The sequence below is a fragment of the Populus euphratica genome, unplaced genomic scaffold (genome assembly GCF_000495115.2).
Source record: "Populus euphratica unplaced genomic scaffold, PopEup_1.0 scaffold6.1, whole genome shotgun sequence".
NCBI classification, from domain to species: domain Eukaryota; kingdom Viridiplantae; phylum Streptophyta; class Magnoliopsida; order Malpighiales; family Salicaceae; genus Populus; species Populus euphratica.
In genome coordinates, this window is record NW_011499849.1 from 3,481,421 (window position 1) to 3,499,450 (window position 18,030).

Below are 18,030 nucleotides of genomic sequence, written 5' to 3' on the forward strand. Positions count from 1 at the left end.
ATAGGCTTATAATATAGTAAGCTTATAGTTATCATTACCAAAAAATCTAAAAAAATATATTATCTTATCAAAGATGTCAAGTTAACGTCGATAATCATGCTGGGGTTCATTCCATGAATGCAAGTGCTTTGTTCTTAAATGTTTAGCTGTATTTCAAATTCAAAGAATTTAAATTATTTGATTGCTCTTTAAGTTTATAATTGTTTTTTACATATAAAAAGATTGCAAAGTTTTAAATTTATATTTAAGTGATGTCGCTACAAATTTGGGATTAAAAATCTAGAATTGTAAAGAGAATCCGCGTAGCAAATTTATAGGGTTTAGATACGGGCTATAATATTTTTAATTTTATCAACCTTTATCCTTAATTTTTAAATTTAAATTTCTCTTAGTTAAGATAAAAAAAAAAAAAAACCCGCTGATGAGGAACAATTCTCTGACAAGAAACAATAATATATTGAGTAAATTTCTTGAGTTTCATCTGTTTATTTGAAATGTGATTATAATTGTATTTTAAAATATTTTTTATTTAGAAATATATTAAAATAATTTTTTTTTGAAATTAGTATATCAAAATAATCTAAAAATATTAAAAAATTATTAATTTAAAAAAATAAAAAAAATTAAATTTTTTAAAAATATTTTTGAAACGTAAAAATATAAAAAGAGAATTATTCCCTTGTCCAGGCTCCACCTCTCTCTTTTAGCAGGTAAGAACCTGTGTTATTGTAAATAGCTTAGATCAATAAAAGCCTACTGCTTCTAATAATCAATTAGAACTTGCGAGTTTCAATACCTAAACCCTGGGATGCAGAGACTATCCAGGGAAAGAAAGCCAAGAAGCAATTGTTGTTCTTGTAACTCAAAAATGCGTTTTCTCTGTTCGAAACTACTTCCAAAAACTGTTCTGGATATAATGTCGACCGAGAGGTCACGTAAAGTCAGTGTCTCCCAAAAGTTCAGCTCACCTTCACCTGCTCCGTGTTCAAGGCATCGTCAGTGATCATCCTGTGAATAGTCCATTTTTCGCCTCTGAGCTCGGTAAGCCCGTCTCCCATGAGCTGTTTTGACAAAATTAGGGTCTCTATCAAGCCTCTCGAATGACTCACTAGTACTCATTAGAACCTCCGTAATCGTACCCTGGTCTACAATTCCCAACCTGGCCAGTACAAGTATGTCCTGCATGCTTTCTTGACCATGTGCTATGGGTAGGAACTACTGTAGGCAGAATGTTGTGGTCATGTAGCTTTGCTGACCTCGCTTCCAATTCCCCATGGAGAATCTCTGACGAGTTTCCGATCATATATATTCCGCTCTCACCATTCTCATGTTATAGGAGTTTAAATTCCCATCTTCTTACATGAGATGAGAATAACATGATCAACCACGACAAAACTAATCGGCTCTTGACGTATTTTCAGTTCATGTGATAGAAAGTTCCACTTCAACAGAGCACATGATACAACTCAATTTCATTTCCGGCAAACAAAAAAAGCATACCGTACAAAACATTTTCTACCTGCAACCATCCTTTGGTCCTGTGGTGCTATCAACGGAAACATACCAAACATAGATAAATCTTTTCAGTTCCAGATTTACAAGAAGAGAAGCAGCAGTACTAAACATTAAAATTGCTCATGCACCAACAACAATGAGCCTCGTGCCTCGCGAATTTTCAATTTGAAATCTTGCGAAAGAGGATCTGCGCACCGTATTGAGGCTGCATGCTTATAAAGAGGTTTGGAGCGTGAATATAAGTGGGCGACACGGCCAAAGAGTACTGCCTTATTATCATGGTTAGGGCAATTTTTGCCTCCATAATTGCCAAACTTTGACCAACACAAATTCTAGGGCCAAGCGCAAACGGGAAAAATGAAGCCAAGTGCTTTCGAGACTTCTTGAATCTCAAGGGGTTGAACTCATTAGCATCTTCTCCCCATATTTCAGTGTCATGCTGGACAGCAGGCAAAGGCAAATAAAGCTGTGTATCAGCAGGAATGTCGATTGCTCCCAACCTAACCTTCCTAGATGTTTGCCGCATCAACATCAGAACTGGAGGGTAAAGCCGCAGCGTTTCATTGAGTATCAAATTCACCTGCAAGAAAATTACCAAGAACGACAATTATATATTGCCGATGCTTAAATAAACATGAATCCCTCATCAACATTTGCATTCATGTCATGTGATAGACATTATATACTTTTTCCTTGTATTTCTTATTTACTGTGCAGTTCCCCACCTTGGAGCTCCTTCACCATATTCCCAATTCAATGGTTAGAATAAATGCCCTGCAACATTCATCTTCGACCAGATCTAGAACTATCCATATTTCTAGGCTGCTAAAAGTCCCAACAAGGAAGAACAATATCGTAACTGCATTCCTTTTAAGCGCCTGGACCTTTTCCGACACAATATGTTAAACTAGGCACATAAGCAAGGAATCAAACTTTCAAACTTACAATCTTAAGGTCATTTAACTTCTCTGCAACTGGAAGCTCCTTCCTTCCATAGACACTGAACACTTCTTCCCGTGCCTTATCTTGCCATTCTTGATGTAATGCTAAAACGAGAAGTGCCCAAGTCACAAGATCGGCAGTCGTTTCCTTTCCTGCGAAGTAGAATGTTTTGCATTCATTTACAACATCCTCAACCCCTAATGTCTCTTCCCTGCCATCTCCGTTTTTATACGAAGACATAAGTAAACAAAGTAGATTTTTTGAATTTTCTTTAGCGCTGTTATTAGTCTTGATGAGGTTCTTTATTGCTTCACGAGTTTCCTTCTCTATTCTCCACCTCTCTCTGTTCTTCTTGGTGGGCAAAAACCTGCACACAGACAGATGAAACCGAGATTAAATCACGAAGCCACTTGGCAATGGAAAATGACAAGATGTACAAGCAGAAAAAATAACAATTCAGATTTTTCTTTTCATTGCCGTCTTCATTCTCGCCCATTTGAGTTTATTGAAAAAGAATACTGTCTCAAAATTCAAGTTATGAAGGATCGGCATGCCACATGACAGCTGCAGTTTCCTAGAGACACAACTTCATTTTCCCTTTATGATGAAATTAGGGAAGCCTTTTATAAACTACCATTAAAGCCCCCTTGCCAAACAGTCACTCCGAGTTGCAGTTGACAGCTTTAAACATCAACATGCATCATTAATTAATTATTGTTCTTGTCTTAGCTTTCTTACATTACTTTCATAACCTGCCTGGATAATTTTATATGCATCAAAACTCACCATCTTAGAAATGTACATGGAAAGATGATTTAAGCAATGACTTTTGACTGACAAAAAAAAAAAAAAAAAAAAAAAAAAAAAAAAAAAGCAAAATAAAGAATGATCACCATTCACCTGAACCCTGGAACATACGCATTTCCTAAAGCCTGGAAGGCAAGGTACTTTTGTTGTTCCTGCAACCCAAATACACGCCGCCCCTCTTCATAGTTGCTCCCAAAAGCCGTCTTGGATATAACGTCTGCTGACAGGTCCTGAAGATCATCCATCACATCCATCTCAAATTCATCTCTCCCTCCTCTTATTTCCTCCCATTTGGTTAGCATATTCTCTGTGCTTGCAACAATTCCTGGTACCCAACACTTTGAAAAATATTTATTTTTAACCATCCAACTTCAATTAATTATTACTATGTAAGTTTACGTGTGTCCAATTGAACACACACACGTAAATTTTAATTGAGGTGGAAAATTCATTTTTTCCATCCTGGCAATTTTTTCAGATTTAACTTTTTTTATTATTTAATATTAGATTTATTTATTCTAATCTCATCACTCGATCACTCGAGTTACATATTTAAAAAATTAACTTGAGCTTTTTATTTTTTTATATTAATTTTTTTCTTAGTTTTATCCTTTATTTATTAATTAATTTAAAATTAGATTTTATAATTTTTTTTGGTCTTGTTACTTAAATCATAATTTTATCAAATTAACCTATATTTTTTTTAATTATATCCTTCAATATTAAATCTACTTATAATGTTTTTATGTCTACCTAGAACGCAAATTAACTTGATTTTTTTTGTTTTTTTTTAGTTAATTTTTCTTTCAATTTTATCTTTAAATATTTGTTTAATTTAAAATAATCTTCATAATTGTTTTGGTATGTGTTTTTCTATTTTGGTCTCATTAACAAAGTAAGGTATTTGATATGTTAATTCTTATTGACTTTAATTGATTTAATATGTTTTTAGCTCAATATTTTTTTTAAAAAAAAAAATTTGAATTCTTTTTACTAAAATTATATTTTCACTATTTTTTGAATTGTTTTTGAATTGTTAAATTTATCAGGTCAACCCTCTTATAATTTAGATTTTTTTTACTAGAAAATATGTTAAAAGTAAATATTTCTTACATTTAAAAAAATAATCGTAACACGCACAATAATAAAATACACATTACGAATATATTTAATAGAAATTTGTCTCTTAATAGATATAATGCTTTTTTAGATATTATTTTAATATATTCTTAAATTAAAAATATTTTTAAAAACACACACTTTATCATTTCAATCTATAATTATAATTATAATTATAAATGTAATAAGACCCGTATTTCTAACTCTTTTATTTTTTTTCTTAAAGAAAGAATTCCATCTTGAAAGCTTGATTTGTTTGCGCATTGCTTTTTACCTTAACTCGCTCGATCATGAAAGCCTGATTTGCGATCCTCCTATGATGAGCCCACTCGTCACCGTTGAGCCCAATAAGTCCCTGTCCAAAGAGCAGCTTAGCCAGGGGGTTATTTCGTGCTTTCTCAAACGACCCATCACCAGTGTTCATAAGAACCTCTTTAATCATGTCTGGGTCTGATATAGCCAACGTGGGCTTCGTTCCGAACCAATAGAGGAACGTCTTCCCGTACTTGCGCGACCACTCATGGTAAAATGGGGCCACTCGAGGCACCACATCGTGGTTAAAAGGCATTGGCTTTGACCGTGCTTCGCTAAATAGACGACCAAACTCAGGGGCGTTCCCTAAGAGTAGACGGTAGCTAGGGCCATTTATGCCTTGCCTTCTGAAATGGACCTGGATTCGCCACGGAACCCACATCACCGAGTGTATAAATTTCAAGATGCAGGCGAGTAGCAGTGACACAAGCAGAAGAAAAGGAATTTGCATTGTCAAATCTGTGCGTGTGAGAGAGAAGGCGGTGCTGTTTAGGGACGGAGGTGATCCGGCCGTGTATAATAAGTAAACACGAGATTCAGGAATTGCTCGGCTCCTCCCTCTCATTGTTTATTTTGTAGGAAGAAAGGCTAGGATAGGGACTCCCCGCCTCAGGTACACTACAAAAAATGATTGTATGTGCAATCATAGCAGCGACAGCACTCGCATTTATTTATTTATTTATTTCAATGTGGAACATCTGGTGCTATAATTCTTTCTTTTATGTTTGGATTAATTCATTAATTGCTACCCATATTGCAAATCATGGAGAACATGGTCAATTCACTCTCAAGCAACCCAACTTGCCCAACATATCTTATCTATTTGATTTGATGACGGTGATGATTAATTGATATTGATTCTGAATATATTATTCTTATTTGGGAGCGTGGATAAAAAATAAAGCAGGTGGAATTAATCTAAGATAAATTGATTGCCCCCAGTGTTCCCCATTGAAATAAATAAATTCGAGTGCCGTTAGAAATAGAGAAGGCAATCATTGCACAATGCACAATGCACATTGCTCTTACTATTACCTTGCTTGGGGTGCTGTTAAAATAAATAGAAAAGGCAATCATTGAACTACAAAAAATGCTAATACATGGAAAACAGTAAGTTATTTCTCTAATCAAAGGGACATTGAGCTCCTCAGACCCAGCACAAATTTATCAGATTTCTGTAAGTTCATGGATCGCAACTGCATCGCTCAGTTAATGTCTGCATTGAGCAGATCTATAATACTTGGGAAAAAATAGCTGTAATTGCCAACAGAAATGACTTCTTACTGAACATCCAATCATAATTACTCTCAAAGTAGAATTTACATGCAGCCAATCCGATGTTCTTCTTATTCTTCTTCTTATTATTATTATTATTATTTTTCACGCATCCATCTGGGATTGACTGGGTGAAGATTTCGGATTAGAATTCAAATCTCCAAACTGTAAACTGGATTGTAATAATATTTCATAATTGCTGCTTCTTAACCAATGTCTTTTAGGTATCACCCTTACAAGGCAAATTAAACAAAAGAAAAATAGAAGTGGACTAAAGGAGAGAATTGTAGCTCAAAGAGGAATAGTAACATTTTTAGTGCTCTATTATTATTTCTTATTAGAAACCAGTCACAGGAACAAGAATATAGAGGTATAAACCTCATGCCATAAACTAAACCTGCTATGATAAGACGCAAACATGTGGCAGAAAAGTCCGCACAATAAACTATTCCTTCCCAATAAAGTACATAGCAAGCCAACCATAAGAGACTATCACCTGAGAAAGAGAATAAATTCTGTTAATTACAATACGGTAAAGATGCTAGTTGATGAAAGATGTAATGCAAGATCTCCAAAACTACAAGCACAAGGAGACAATTTGACAAACCAAGTACTCGCATATAATTTGTTAAAGTAACCTTTAGGTTAAAAGCTTATCATTCACTACTCTATGAATATGGCAGCTTATCATTTATTATTCTATGGAATATCTTGGAAGTCTTCGTCCATGAACTCGAAATAAAAAAGATCTTCATGAGGTTCAATTGCAGAATTCACAAACAACAGTAGCACCATAGGACTTCCTAATTCATTGATGCAAATAACGATAATGCAAAAAATTGCTAGTTTGGGGATGCATTGAACAACTGGGAAGGAACCAACTTGGTTTAAGGATATCCATGATGTAAGAAACAATATAATTCCCAATTAAATCTCCAAATCTGGTAATGCTTCACACAGCACTGACCCGCTTCAGATTTCAATGGTGAATTCAAGCATTTCAAGTGGCACACGTGAACAAAAACATCAGTAAGTAGAATGTTTATAGATCTAAATCAGAGAATAATCACCTTAGTAGATATTCAGTTTGATATATCTGGTACAAAGGAAACCCCTAAACAGCAACCTGCAAACACCACAAGTATAATCCACAACATGATCTTCATTTTGTTCATTATGCTTGTATGTTTAAAATTTTAAGAAATAAATTAAAACACTAGGAAAAGGTGTTATCAAAAGCCAAATATTGCAGGGTCATGTCAATATAATTTTTCCTGTTGAAACCACAAATTATGCAGCAATTACCTGTTGAGCATAAGAAATTTGGTTTATTGTGCAGAAATTTCGCGAACAGACCATTATTAATACAGCAGCCCATTTTGTATTTCCATATGATTCCTAAGCCTTATTTTCTCCATACTTGAATTGTCCTCAATTTTTTATACCTTCTCTATAAAACCTGAGTTCATGATATCTCTATGAACATTGAATTACCTTTTTGATATGTTCAAGAGAAGTTTCTGTTACTGGTGGGCCATATGTATCAGAAAATGAAAGTTCTTCCCCACATCCTATGGCAAAGTTCAAGATCACACACGCAATTTCTTGTTTTATATGCTAGGATGGTATATATGCTAGGACGGTATATATTGCATGCATTCACATCTTATCTGGCCACATAAAGGTCATTATTCAGTATTCATCTCACTTGAGCATTCCTGGAGGGTCCAAAACAGTGCTATGAAAGTTAGCCTTGTTGCATTAAGAATGCCTTTGCAAGCCTCAAACTTGCACAACAAATGTTCCTTTTAAGTTTTATGCTTTGCCACACACATGCACGCACCTTTAGAAGAATCCTGATTGCATTCAGTACCCAGGAAATAAAAGGTAATTGGATGGCAACTATAGATCCTATCAAGAAACTAAAGGTTTGCAAAAGCTTCTTGAATGAAGCATATAGGCTGACTTTTAGTGTGAGGTTATTTTCAATACATGGGCTGAAATCTATCATAAAACAATCAACTACTAATATTCATGCCACAAAATGCATGTCGAATAAGTCATGGCAATAAAATAATATGCATCTCATTCTGCACCGATAGAAAACAAAGCTTGATTCAGCTCACATTTCGAATGATTTATTCACAAACTAAAATGTATTCTTCGATCAAGATTTGACTCTCCATTCATAATGAAATGCCTACAAGATAGCATGGCTATGGTGCTTTACCTTCTCCTCTTTTGGTGTAAAGATGGCTTTAACTGCCTCAAAAACCTCTTCAACAGACTTTGCCGCATCAATCTGAGGGCTCAATGCAAAGAAATGGTTTAAGTAATCAAGCAATATGCATTGCAATATACAAACAATTGCATAAACATATTACCTTCCTAACTTTCCCCTTGGAGTCATAGTACTCAACCACAGGAAGACTGGACTCTAGAAAAACATTAAACCGCTTCCTTATAGTTTCAATGTTATCATCTTCTCTTCCCTTCATTACCCCAGAAAAGGAAAGAATGGCAGAACAAAGATACATTAGCACATGAGATGAGAAAAATGAACCAATACAGAATATGAATGTGACCTCCATAAGGGATATGTTATGTCCAAGTATATTATAGAAAGAGCAGTCACAGTAATCCAACCTGGTTCCTGCTCAAAATGCGCCTCTCCATCTCCTCTTCAGGACAATTAAAGAACAGGACAAATGCTGGTTCAATTTTGGTCTGGATAACAAACATAATTCAGCATTTAATAAAATAAACCTGAAATTTTATCTTCGCGCGTGCCCACACACACACACCCAGATATTGGGAATAACTTAATTGAAAAATGAATTTCATAAGTTTTGAACCTAAGACCTTTACCAGTCACTTTCTCTCTTTACCACTCAAGCTACACATAGAGAATAGTGTGGATAACTTACAACAGCCTCAAACGCAGCTCGGTTTTCCTCATTGCGGGGAAAACCATCAATCAGAAATTTGTCATTTCCACTTTCCTGCATTGCTTTTTGGAGGAGCTTTATTGTTACCTCTGAAGGCACTATCTTTCCCTCCTTAATCATGTTCTGAATCATGGTTCTGTAGACCACAAGGAACAAGATAACCACGTTTTCAGTGATAAGTTCAAGCAAAAAAATGCAGACATCATACGAGTTCCAAAATCTAACACGTAGCACCATGGGACCAAATGGAAAAATACATGAAGGCACAGAGACGCCACCATGACTCCAAATCCACACACCAAGTGCAGAGAATACATGCACTTGATGGAAAGCATATTTTGAGATTAAAACTTCTGAGGCGAACCAAACAACTTATTAAAGATCTGACTACATGGAACACGTAGGACAGTCATAGAAAAATTACCAATCATTTGATAGATCAAATCCAAAAGGTCCCTACATCCTATCAAGGAAGATATTGAATGATTTGGTAGAGATCAACACCCCACACCACCAGCTTTAAGAATACATATACGTAAAAACTCCCATTAGGTATTCCAATATAATTATTCATTCAATATGAGCCATCATTGAGATAAGGCGGGGCAGGGGGTGATCAAATTACTGAAACCTAACCACAAATGAGAGAAGCAAAAACTTACATGATCCATGTGATAAAGATCCATGAATCGCTTTAATTTTATTTTAAATTCTGTACGACTTAGTTTTTCATATAACTCTATTCTATTTAGGAAGTAGCCGTACTTTGGAATCTTAGTACTGGTTGTGAGTCTTACTTTATTCAGGAAATGAAAACATTAATTACATGGCTTTCTACTATTTATGGTTTTCCTTTTCCCTTTCCTATTTGAATTTCAGTTTCCTATCTAGTTTAGTACTTTGACAGCTTTTGGTGCCCATAAAAGTAGCACCAATATATGCAATGATAAGGACCTTGACAATGAATTATGAGTATTTGATTCAGTAAGGACTGCAGCCTAATAGTTTTCTTTCTATTTCTCTTTTTTAAAAGTACTTTCTTCTTCTTCTTCTTCTTCTAAATTACTCTTGATATAGTGGCATACCCAATTTCATCAAAAAACAATTTTATGATCTGCCTAGATTTTGTATAAACCATACCCTGCTCATCGTAAATTTCTGTGGTGCACAAATTCAAAGTAATCCTACATCAGAATGCCACTAGTAATAATAATAATAATAAACTTTAATAACTATCTAATAGGTGGCTCAGTAGTAAAATCTTGAAACCAAAGGTTTGCTCTCCTTGTGATCTCAAGTTTAAGCCCTATGGTTACTAAGATGATAGGGTTGCTAAGATGATGGTTGTGGTTGATAATATGACGGCCACTAGAAACTTGTACAATCGTTAACTTTAGGGCTCGTAAATAAAAGGGTAAAATAATAAGCAGCTTGGGAATATATATTCCCTGTGCCATGTTTCTAGGTAATCATGGAAAAATAGTGATTACATTAAAAATGATAAAGATAAAAAATGTAAAGAGAGCAGCTTAGAAGAAAAAAGTATGCAAGACATACCCATTTTCAGAGCCAGATTTAATTTCCGCTCGAAGAAGATCTCCAGCACTGAGATGAGTGTAACCAAAGTGTTCGACGATATTGGCACACTGGGTACCCTTTCCACTGCCAGGGCCACCTGATCAATCAGGAAAACATACAACATTTTGAGAATGCAGGAGGAAATGAGGACAAGGGAAAGACTGAATAATGATAGAAGCAATCATTTGAGAACCCAAACATCGATACAGGGCAACAGTCAGTAACATCTTATGATCCTCTATCAATAACAGAGTTAAGGCATGACAACAATATTCGATTCAGGTTTACAAAACAATGGATGGAAGAGTAGACAGACAATCCGTTATAAGTAAATTTGAAGAGAAAATGGTCTAACCCAAAACAAAAATAACAGCAGGCTTCTTCTCAGCATCACTAACAGTTCCCATGAGTGCCGATTAATTAGTGTTTTTTGAATGCAGAATCTGCAAAGGTAATGAAATAAATAAAATAAATTGAAATCTAGGAGAAGCTTTAGATTTCTCACTGGATCAATCAAATCAAAACTTACTGCAGATGAATACAGGAAGTAGGATCTTGACAATAGTTAGATCAACAGTAAACCTGAAGAATAATACTAACTTACTAAGATCTAATAACAACAACGATAGCAGAGGGAGAGGGGGAGAGATTGATTTAGAAAAACAGCTGTGCAGCATTCCCTGTTTAACAATGGAGTATATTTGAATTATCTATAGGAGAGGAGGAAGCAGGGGCTGTGCAACGTCAAAAAGGTGGTGGATCGGAGGAGAGGGAAGCAGATCCAGGCTGAATTATCAATGAAATGTGCTTGCTTGAATTCGAAATTGAAGAGAACTGGGTATTATTATTATTATTAAACCATTTCAATATAACCAACAGACTGAGGTTGATTAATGAATAGATGAATCAGAAAGAAGATAATGAAAGCGAGATCTGATCCAGGGGCATACCTTGGGGAGCGGAGCGAGAGAAAAATAATGGAGGGAAGTATTAACTGCTTTGGACTAATGAGGTTGAGGTGGGCGTTTGCCTCCCTTCGAATTTATACAGGCTGGGGGGGGGGGGGGGCGGTTGGTATAGTTCACGTTAATTAGAATAACTTCCTGGCCACGTGGACCGCTGAGAGTTTCACAATAGACCCACCCCGTTAGTATCTAGCAATGAATATATTATTAGAAGTACAAGGAAAGAAAGATTCCTCGTATGTATTCTGTAATAATGCAATTTTAAAATCGTTCCAATATTATTTTTTATATAATTTTAGTTGTAAAAGGGAATTTTATGTTTAATCTTTTAATGGTTGTGTTTAAATTTTATAATAGATTAAAGATTGTTGTAATTTTATTTTTTTAAAAAAAAAAATTATTTTTAATACTATTACATTAAAAAAATATTTTACATAATACATAAAAAATTAAAAAAACACGGATTTCACTGTGTTAAAAACACTAACACACTTTGCTCCTTTTCAGCCGTGTGCTCGGGTCGGTCATTTCACTTTGCGTAATTCTAACTACTAAAAGCACCCTTTTTCTCGCAACTTTCCATGTGTCTAGACTTTTATTTGTATGTTGACCGTGCTTTGATGCAGCTGAACATTTTTTTCATGTAAAAACAACAATAGATTTCTTTTAAAAAAATTATTGGTTAAGATAATAATTTAAATAATATAAAAAAATTATACTACAACATATTCAAATTATTAAATAACTCGACACTAGTCTAACTAAAGAAAAAACAAAAAATAAAAGTCAAACTTCAAAATAAAAAATATTTACTTAAAAAAACAAATAAATTTATATAAACCTCTTAAACTTAGTTTAATTTTAAAAACTTACAACTTATTAAAACATGGATTTGAAATCAATTAAGAAGTTTTAATGTCACCCAATTTAATTTTGAAAGATGAAGTCACTAAAAAAATTATTAAAAACAAAACTTGTAAAAACAATTAGGGCTAAAATGCAACAAGAAAAAACCTAATAAAGATGAAATTTAAAAAAAAACCCAAAAAATTACAATTAAAAAAACTAGAATCAAACTTGAAAGATTAAAAAATCACAAGAGGTGAAATTAAAAATCATTTGTAGCATGATAGATTATTTATAAATTAAAAAATATCAGGGATGAAATATAAAAAAATTATTAAGAGCTAACACAATAGAATCAAACTGAAAAAAAAAAGTTTTAAAAAAATAATTAAACAACAAAAAAACAACAAAACAAAAGGATAAAAAAAATAAAAAAACATCAATTTAGAAAAAGAAAAGAAAACAAAGCAAAACTAGTAAACCTCTTACGTATGGTCAAATATCTAAAAGTCACATCCCCTTAAATTTTTGACATAAATTCAAGAAAAAAAATATAATTTTCAATCAATTTAATTTTGAATGATGAGATTGGTAAAAAAAAAAAAAAACTAGAAAGGCAAAAAAAAACAAGAAAAAAATGTAATAGAAAAAACTTTAAGGAGGATGCAAATTAATGAAAAAAATAAAAAATAATTCTAAATAAAATAAATAGCAATTAAAAAAATAAATAATAACTTTTAAAGATTTAAAATTTCATAAGGTGAGATTGAAAACACCTATAAAAACTAAACAAATTCGTGCAAACATTCTAAATATGATTAAATCTTAAAAAACTTGAAATATAGAATCTTATAGTCAACCTGGATTAAAAAAATAAGCATCAAATATAAAACACAAAATCATGATGACCTTATAAATAGAAAAGAGAAAAAAAATTCTTTTACAAAAATAAAAATCAACATGGGATAATTTTTTAAATCAATAATTTAATTCATAAGATTGGAGTGATTTTATTAAAGACAAGCCCTAAAAATAAATGAAAAATAAGATTTTTAATTAAACAAATATTAATGATGTAATTAAAAAAATTAATAAAAAATAATGTAAATCAAATTTAGATAGCAAGTTTATATTTTAGGACATGATAAAACCACAGTGAGGATTGGTGTTTTGGGTAACTAGTTTGCTTGCTTGTATTGTTGTTGTAGTTTAGATTGAAAATATATATATATATATAATAATAATATTTAGATCATAGAAAACTTTATTAAACTCATGATAATGAGTTAAATTTAAAAATATTTGGCATAACTTTTTACTTGAATTATAAATTAAATTACATGAAAATTATCTTAATATAACATTATCAACTTGACAAGTTTAAAGAAAAAAATTAAAAAAAAAATATCACCTTAACTATAATCAATTTATCAAACTTATTATTTATATTATAAAATTTATTATATTTAATTAAATATTTTATTTTATTATATGAATTTGTTATTCAGATTTTATTATATTAAATTTATTTTTTTATATGATAAAAAAATACTATGACTGATTCATAATAAATACAACATTTAATGATAAAATTTAATATAAATTTAATATTAAATATTTAAAAAAAAACTCAGACATGCAATCATTTTCTTCGTCACCACCTAGAATTTAATCTCCACCATGAGCATGAACTATATAAACCATTTCCATCCAAAAATATCATAAAAATCTATACAAATTATTCAACAATTCTAAAATCACTCAAAAAAATTATTATTAATCAAAACCTAAAAATCAAAACCAAACTTGTTATGCCTCCCTCACTTTATCTAGAAGAAAAAATCATATTCATTGAACTTTTCTTAATAAAAAAAATACATTAACACTAAATTTTTTATTTTTGATGGTTGAATTATAGCCAATTAATAACTTTCTCTTAATGTTTTATAATAAATTTCTCTCCCATTTCTTAAACACATGATTGAAAAATAAACAAAATTTTTTTTTTATATAAAAAGATTATTGTGGATTTTTGAGACTGACTATATTTTTTCTATATTTTATATTTCAATCCCATTTTAATTTAGTATTTTTATCGCAACTTAAAACTAATCTCATTTAATAAATTAGGCCAAAATAAATTGGAACATGAAATTAAAAAAAAAAAAAGAAGGGGCGGGATGTCCCTGTTGGAGTAAATATAGATAATAACTGTTTTACCTCAAAATCCAGTAGGATTATTAACCTGGGATATCTGTGGTGATGGAATGAATTCGAGCAAAGTTCACATCAGTTAGGAAGGCGGCAAGACTACCACTACCACGACCACTTCAATATTGTTCATATTCTTTGCATCCTCCATTCCAATCCGAGGTGTTGGGAAAAGGCCAAACACACACACATATATTTTTGTCACTATCTTAGATCCCCATTGACCACATTTTTCTTCTTTGAAAAAAAAAATCCAAAAATTAAATTAAGGGTATATTTGTGTGAATATAATAAATATTCCTTTTCAAAATGTTTTTTATTTAAAACTATATTTATATATTAGTACATCAAAATAAAATAAAAATTTAATTTTAAATTGAATAAAAAACCGGTTCAATTATATCTGGGAACAAGGCGTAAATCCTTCCTGGCTCGTATCTTAGCTAAAACATCCAGGATCAAACTTCAACGAGGTTTTTTATTTTTTTCATAGCCTTTTTCTTGAGTCCGAAGTTGAAATAATAACACGACGTGGATCAACCTTTCCAAATATGTTGAGTGCTCAACTACTCATTAATTGCCATCTGTCGATTGTATTCCAACCCCGCTCAACTCTCACCGCACAAGAGGTCAGGCCACACGCGCGCGCGCGCACACACATATAAAACAAGGCCTAGCATGCCAGAATCCGGCCCAATGAAAATATTTAGTGAATAAACCCAATTGTTGACCCAGTAGCTGCACCATCCATCCCCATCCCTTCAACAAATTCTGCAGCTATGGAGGAAGAAGGACAATAGCTCTTCCCTCGTGATCATCACCACCACCAGGATAGAGAAGAAATTAAACAAAGCCCAGGAATATTTATCACCAAACCTGAGTTACAGATGACAACATCTCCACCGTCTCTTAAGATGCAAGGCTCGGAAGATCTGCATTCCGTGAGTAGTCCTAGGAGAGTGCTTAGTTTTTCAAAGAGGAGGAAGGCGACTGTATCCTTTCTTGATCCTGATGACAAAGCTGCTTCTGGGTTTGGTGTGTCTGGCGATCATGGCCCCAAATCCTCTGAAGTTTATGGTTTTGTAGGCTCCATTACTACCGTTGTTGCCACAGGTTGAATTCATCTTTTCTTTGTACCTTTTTTTTTTGAAATTCTGAATTCATCTTTTTAAATGCCACGAAGGATTTTATTTACTAGAGGAAAGAAGTTGCTCAAATTAACATGGAATCATCTTGTTTGCCATTCTTTCTAGGGGGAATAACTGCTTTATCTTATAAAATCTTTAAAATGTGTTTCATGTTGAAGTACGAGAATGACTGTCTCCGTACTGACTTCCATTGTTCTTTGTCTGAGCAGCTATTTTCTTTGTATGGGCTTATGTTCCTGACAATTGGTTGCAAGCAATTGGAATCTTTTACTATCCCAACAAGTCAGTGGCCATATGGCATAGCTGTGATGAGTAATTTAGACTGAGAAACTTGGAACAGTCTCGTAACTTGGATTCTGCTTTTCAGGTACTGGGCATTGGCTGTGCCAACCTATGGCATGGTGACAATCTTATTAGCTCTGGTATTTTACGTTGGTCTCAACTTCATGTCAACCCCTCTCCATACTTCCTTGAATACAATCTTCGGTTAGTTGCTCTTGCAAATGTGGGAATCACGTTTTGGCTCTCAGTGAGCTACGTGTTTATATAATGATGTGTTTTGTGTTCTACAGATGAGTTCAGTAGGGAACCTTCAACATTCATTCCATCGAGGGAGGGAGATGAGCAGCCCATTGAACCCATATCTGATATTGGCATCAATAAAATCAATGATCTCATGTTTAGTGATGTGAAGTAAAATTATCGACCTCTTATTTATTGATGAAGAATGAACAGCTGTTCTGCCAAATTTACATTATAGTCATGAACATTCATTTTACATTGCAACTTGCTTGAAACGCGTGTAAATTGTCTCTTTGCATATGAATATAAAATCTCAATACTCCTCCGTCTTAAAACGAATGTGACTGACGACAACCAGCAACAATAGCGACAGTAGCTGTTACAGCCCAAGGTACTTCCGCCCTCACAGGGGTTTAAACTGCAACCTGCATTGAGCGTCTTAGAATGAGCAACAAAAGCATGATTCAATCCTGGTGAGCTCTAGCACGCCAGCACACAACTCAATGTCTGTATTATGTAAGAGGTGTTCCTATAGCTGGCGAAGAATGTAACAGTACTGCAGTCATTGATGAACCAGCGAGAGCCTTAGATCAACTGTTACCCCCAAGATTGAATATGGATGTCCATCATGTAACTAGCTCAGGATTATCTTCATCAATCCCTGAGCTTCGGATCCTATCCATCTGGGTGACCAGCAGCTCATGCACTTTAACTTTCAACTGCAGAGAGCACGCATATACAATTCAATTTTTTATTTCAGGAAAAAAGTTGGAAGCCAATCTTTGTTTGTTGGTGAGATGGATAGAAAGCAAATAAACCAACTCTTACAAAACAAAACACGATAAAAAATGCATTGAGAAACAGTTGGATGAAATCTAACGACAAAGAGAGATCTTACAATGGCCAAGTTAGGACGCATGAAGAAAAATCTGGAAGCCAATAATATGAAAAATTCAACCAGATCAACTACCAATTGCACATTTGATAGAGCACATAACACAGATTGCAAAATGCAGGCGAAGCATGAGTTAAGCAAATGTGAGTTCAAAGCATAACACACATAAATTGTTGGAGATTCATATATCATGACAATTGACTAATCACAACTCCTGGCTCTCCAACACAAACACAAATTCTGAGGAAAATAAATAGAAAAGGAAAAAAAAATTCCTATAACACCAAAGCCAGGCCAAGCCAATTCAATTTCCAGCCACTATAAATACATAGTACATCTTTACACATCCAACGAAAAAAGTCAAAATTGATTAACAATTACATACCTCATCAAGCCCCTTTCCATCCTTTACCGACACTAGAATTGCTCCTTCAGGTCCCTTTTTTCGATACCTTTCCAGTTCAAGGTTATCAGTGTCGCTATCTTCCATGATGAAGATCACAGGAGCCTCTTGCAAGATATCACATTTAGAAACAACATCAAGCCAGAGATGATTGCTGAACCTCTGTTTAATTTCTTTGTATATGACAAACTGCAAATCAATTGATCAATAACAAAAGCAAAATTAGCTCATGGGTGAAGAATGTAGTAGGATGATAAATAAATATTGAAAAACAGTAACTTTTCAGCAAGTGACACTGACCACCAGCACAGCTATTTGTGTGTGGCCGCAAATCAGTTTGGGCATCATGCAACACCTAACTGTTGTACTGTGACAATCTTTTTATTTCAAAAAAGTAATAAAATCTTAATCTTGAAGAAACAAGGAATGACTTGAAACACACAAGAACTCTGACTGAGGCTAAAAACTCACTCCTCACACAAGTAGACATTCATCTGGAATTGGGGGGGGGGGGGGGGGGGGGGCGGTGACTTCTCCCTATTAT

The 18,030-nt window shown here is 33.6% G+C and overlaps 4 protein-coding genes across 6 annotated transcripts in view; 1 reads left to right on the plus strand and 3 right to left on the minus strand.

Annotated features, from left to right (window-relative positions):
- Positions 1 to 1,457: 1,457 nt before the first annotated feature.
- Positions 1,458 to 5,386, minus strand: LOC105120698 (cytochrome P450 734A1-like). Its single transcript, XM_011019004.1, has 4 exons — positions 4,658 to 5,386; positions 3,358 to 3,602; positions 2,461 to 2,824; positions 1,458 to 2,095 (listed from the first exon to the last, which is right to left on the minus strand). The coding sequence occupies exons 1-4, from the start codon at positions 5,258 to 5,260 to the stop codon at positions 1,676 to 1,678; spliced, it is 1,632 nt and encodes a 543-aa protein (XP_011017306.1). The 5' UTR covers positions 5,261 to 5,386; the 3' UTR covers positions 1,458 to 1,675.
- A 747-nt stretch (positions 5,387 to 6,133) lies between these two features.
- LOC105120699 (UMP-CMP kinase 3-like) lies at positions 6,134 to 11,553 on the minus strand. Of its 3 annotated transcripts, XR_841416.1 has the most exons (10): positions 11,447 to 11,553; positions 10,852 to 10,939; positions 10,476 to 10,593; positions 8,898 to 9,054; positions 8,617 to 8,697; positions 8,355 to 8,462; positions 8,201 to 8,272; positions 7,245 to 7,275; positions 7,041 to 7,096; positions 6,134 to 6,466 (listed from the first exon to the last, which is right to left on the minus strand). XR_841416.1 is itself a non-coding variant. In XM_011019006.1 (9 exons), the coding sequence occupies exons 2-8, from the start codon at positions 10,901 to 10,903 to the stop codon at positions 7,085 to 7,087; spliced, it is 600 nt and encodes a 199-aa protein (XP_011017308.1). In that variant the 5' UTR covers positions 10,904 to 10,939; positions 11,447 to 11,553; the 3' UTR covers positions 6,136 to 6,466; positions 7,041 to 7,084. The 3 variants fall into 3 exon arrangements, 2 of the variants coding, with proteins under 2 accessions (XP_011017308.1, XP_011017307.1); XM_011019006.1 differs by lacking the exon at positions 7,245 to 7,275 and having other exon boundaries at positions 6,136 to 6,466; XM_011019005.1 differs by lacking the exons at positions 6,134 to 6,466; positions 7,041 to 7,096; positions 7,245 to 7,275 and having other exon boundaries at positions 7,306 to 8,272.
- Positions 11,554 to 15,175: 3,622 nt separating this feature from the next.
- LOC105120701 (Phosphatidylinositol N-acetylglucosaminyltransferase, GPI19/PIG-P subunit) lies at positions 15,176 to 16,513 on the plus strand. Its single transcript, XM_011019008.1, has 4 exons — positions 15,176 to 15,631; positions 15,876 to 15,948; positions 16,034 to 16,152; positions 16,239 to 16,513. The coding sequence occupies exons 1-4, from the start codon at positions 15,406 to 15,408 to the stop codon at positions 16,361 to 16,363; spliced, it is 543 nt and encodes a 180-aa protein (XP_011017310.1). The 5' UTR covers positions 15,176 to 15,405; the 3' UTR covers positions 16,364 to 16,513.
- Positions 16,396 to 18,030, minus strand: part of PDE318 (P-loop containing nucleoside triphosphate hydrolases superfamily protein) — a 6,252-nt gene continuing 4,617 nt past the window's right edge. Inside the window, exons 13-14 of the mRNA XM_011019007.1 lie at positions 17,469 to 17,675; positions 16,396 to 16,907 (exon numbers count right to left, since the gene is read on the minus strand). Coding sequence (XP_011017309.1) covers positions 16,815 to 16,907; positions 17,469 to 17,675 — 300 coding nt within the window. The 3' untranslated portion in view covers positions 16,396 to 16,814. The remainder of the gene's footprint in view (positions 16,908 to 17,468; positions 17,676 to 18,030) is intronic.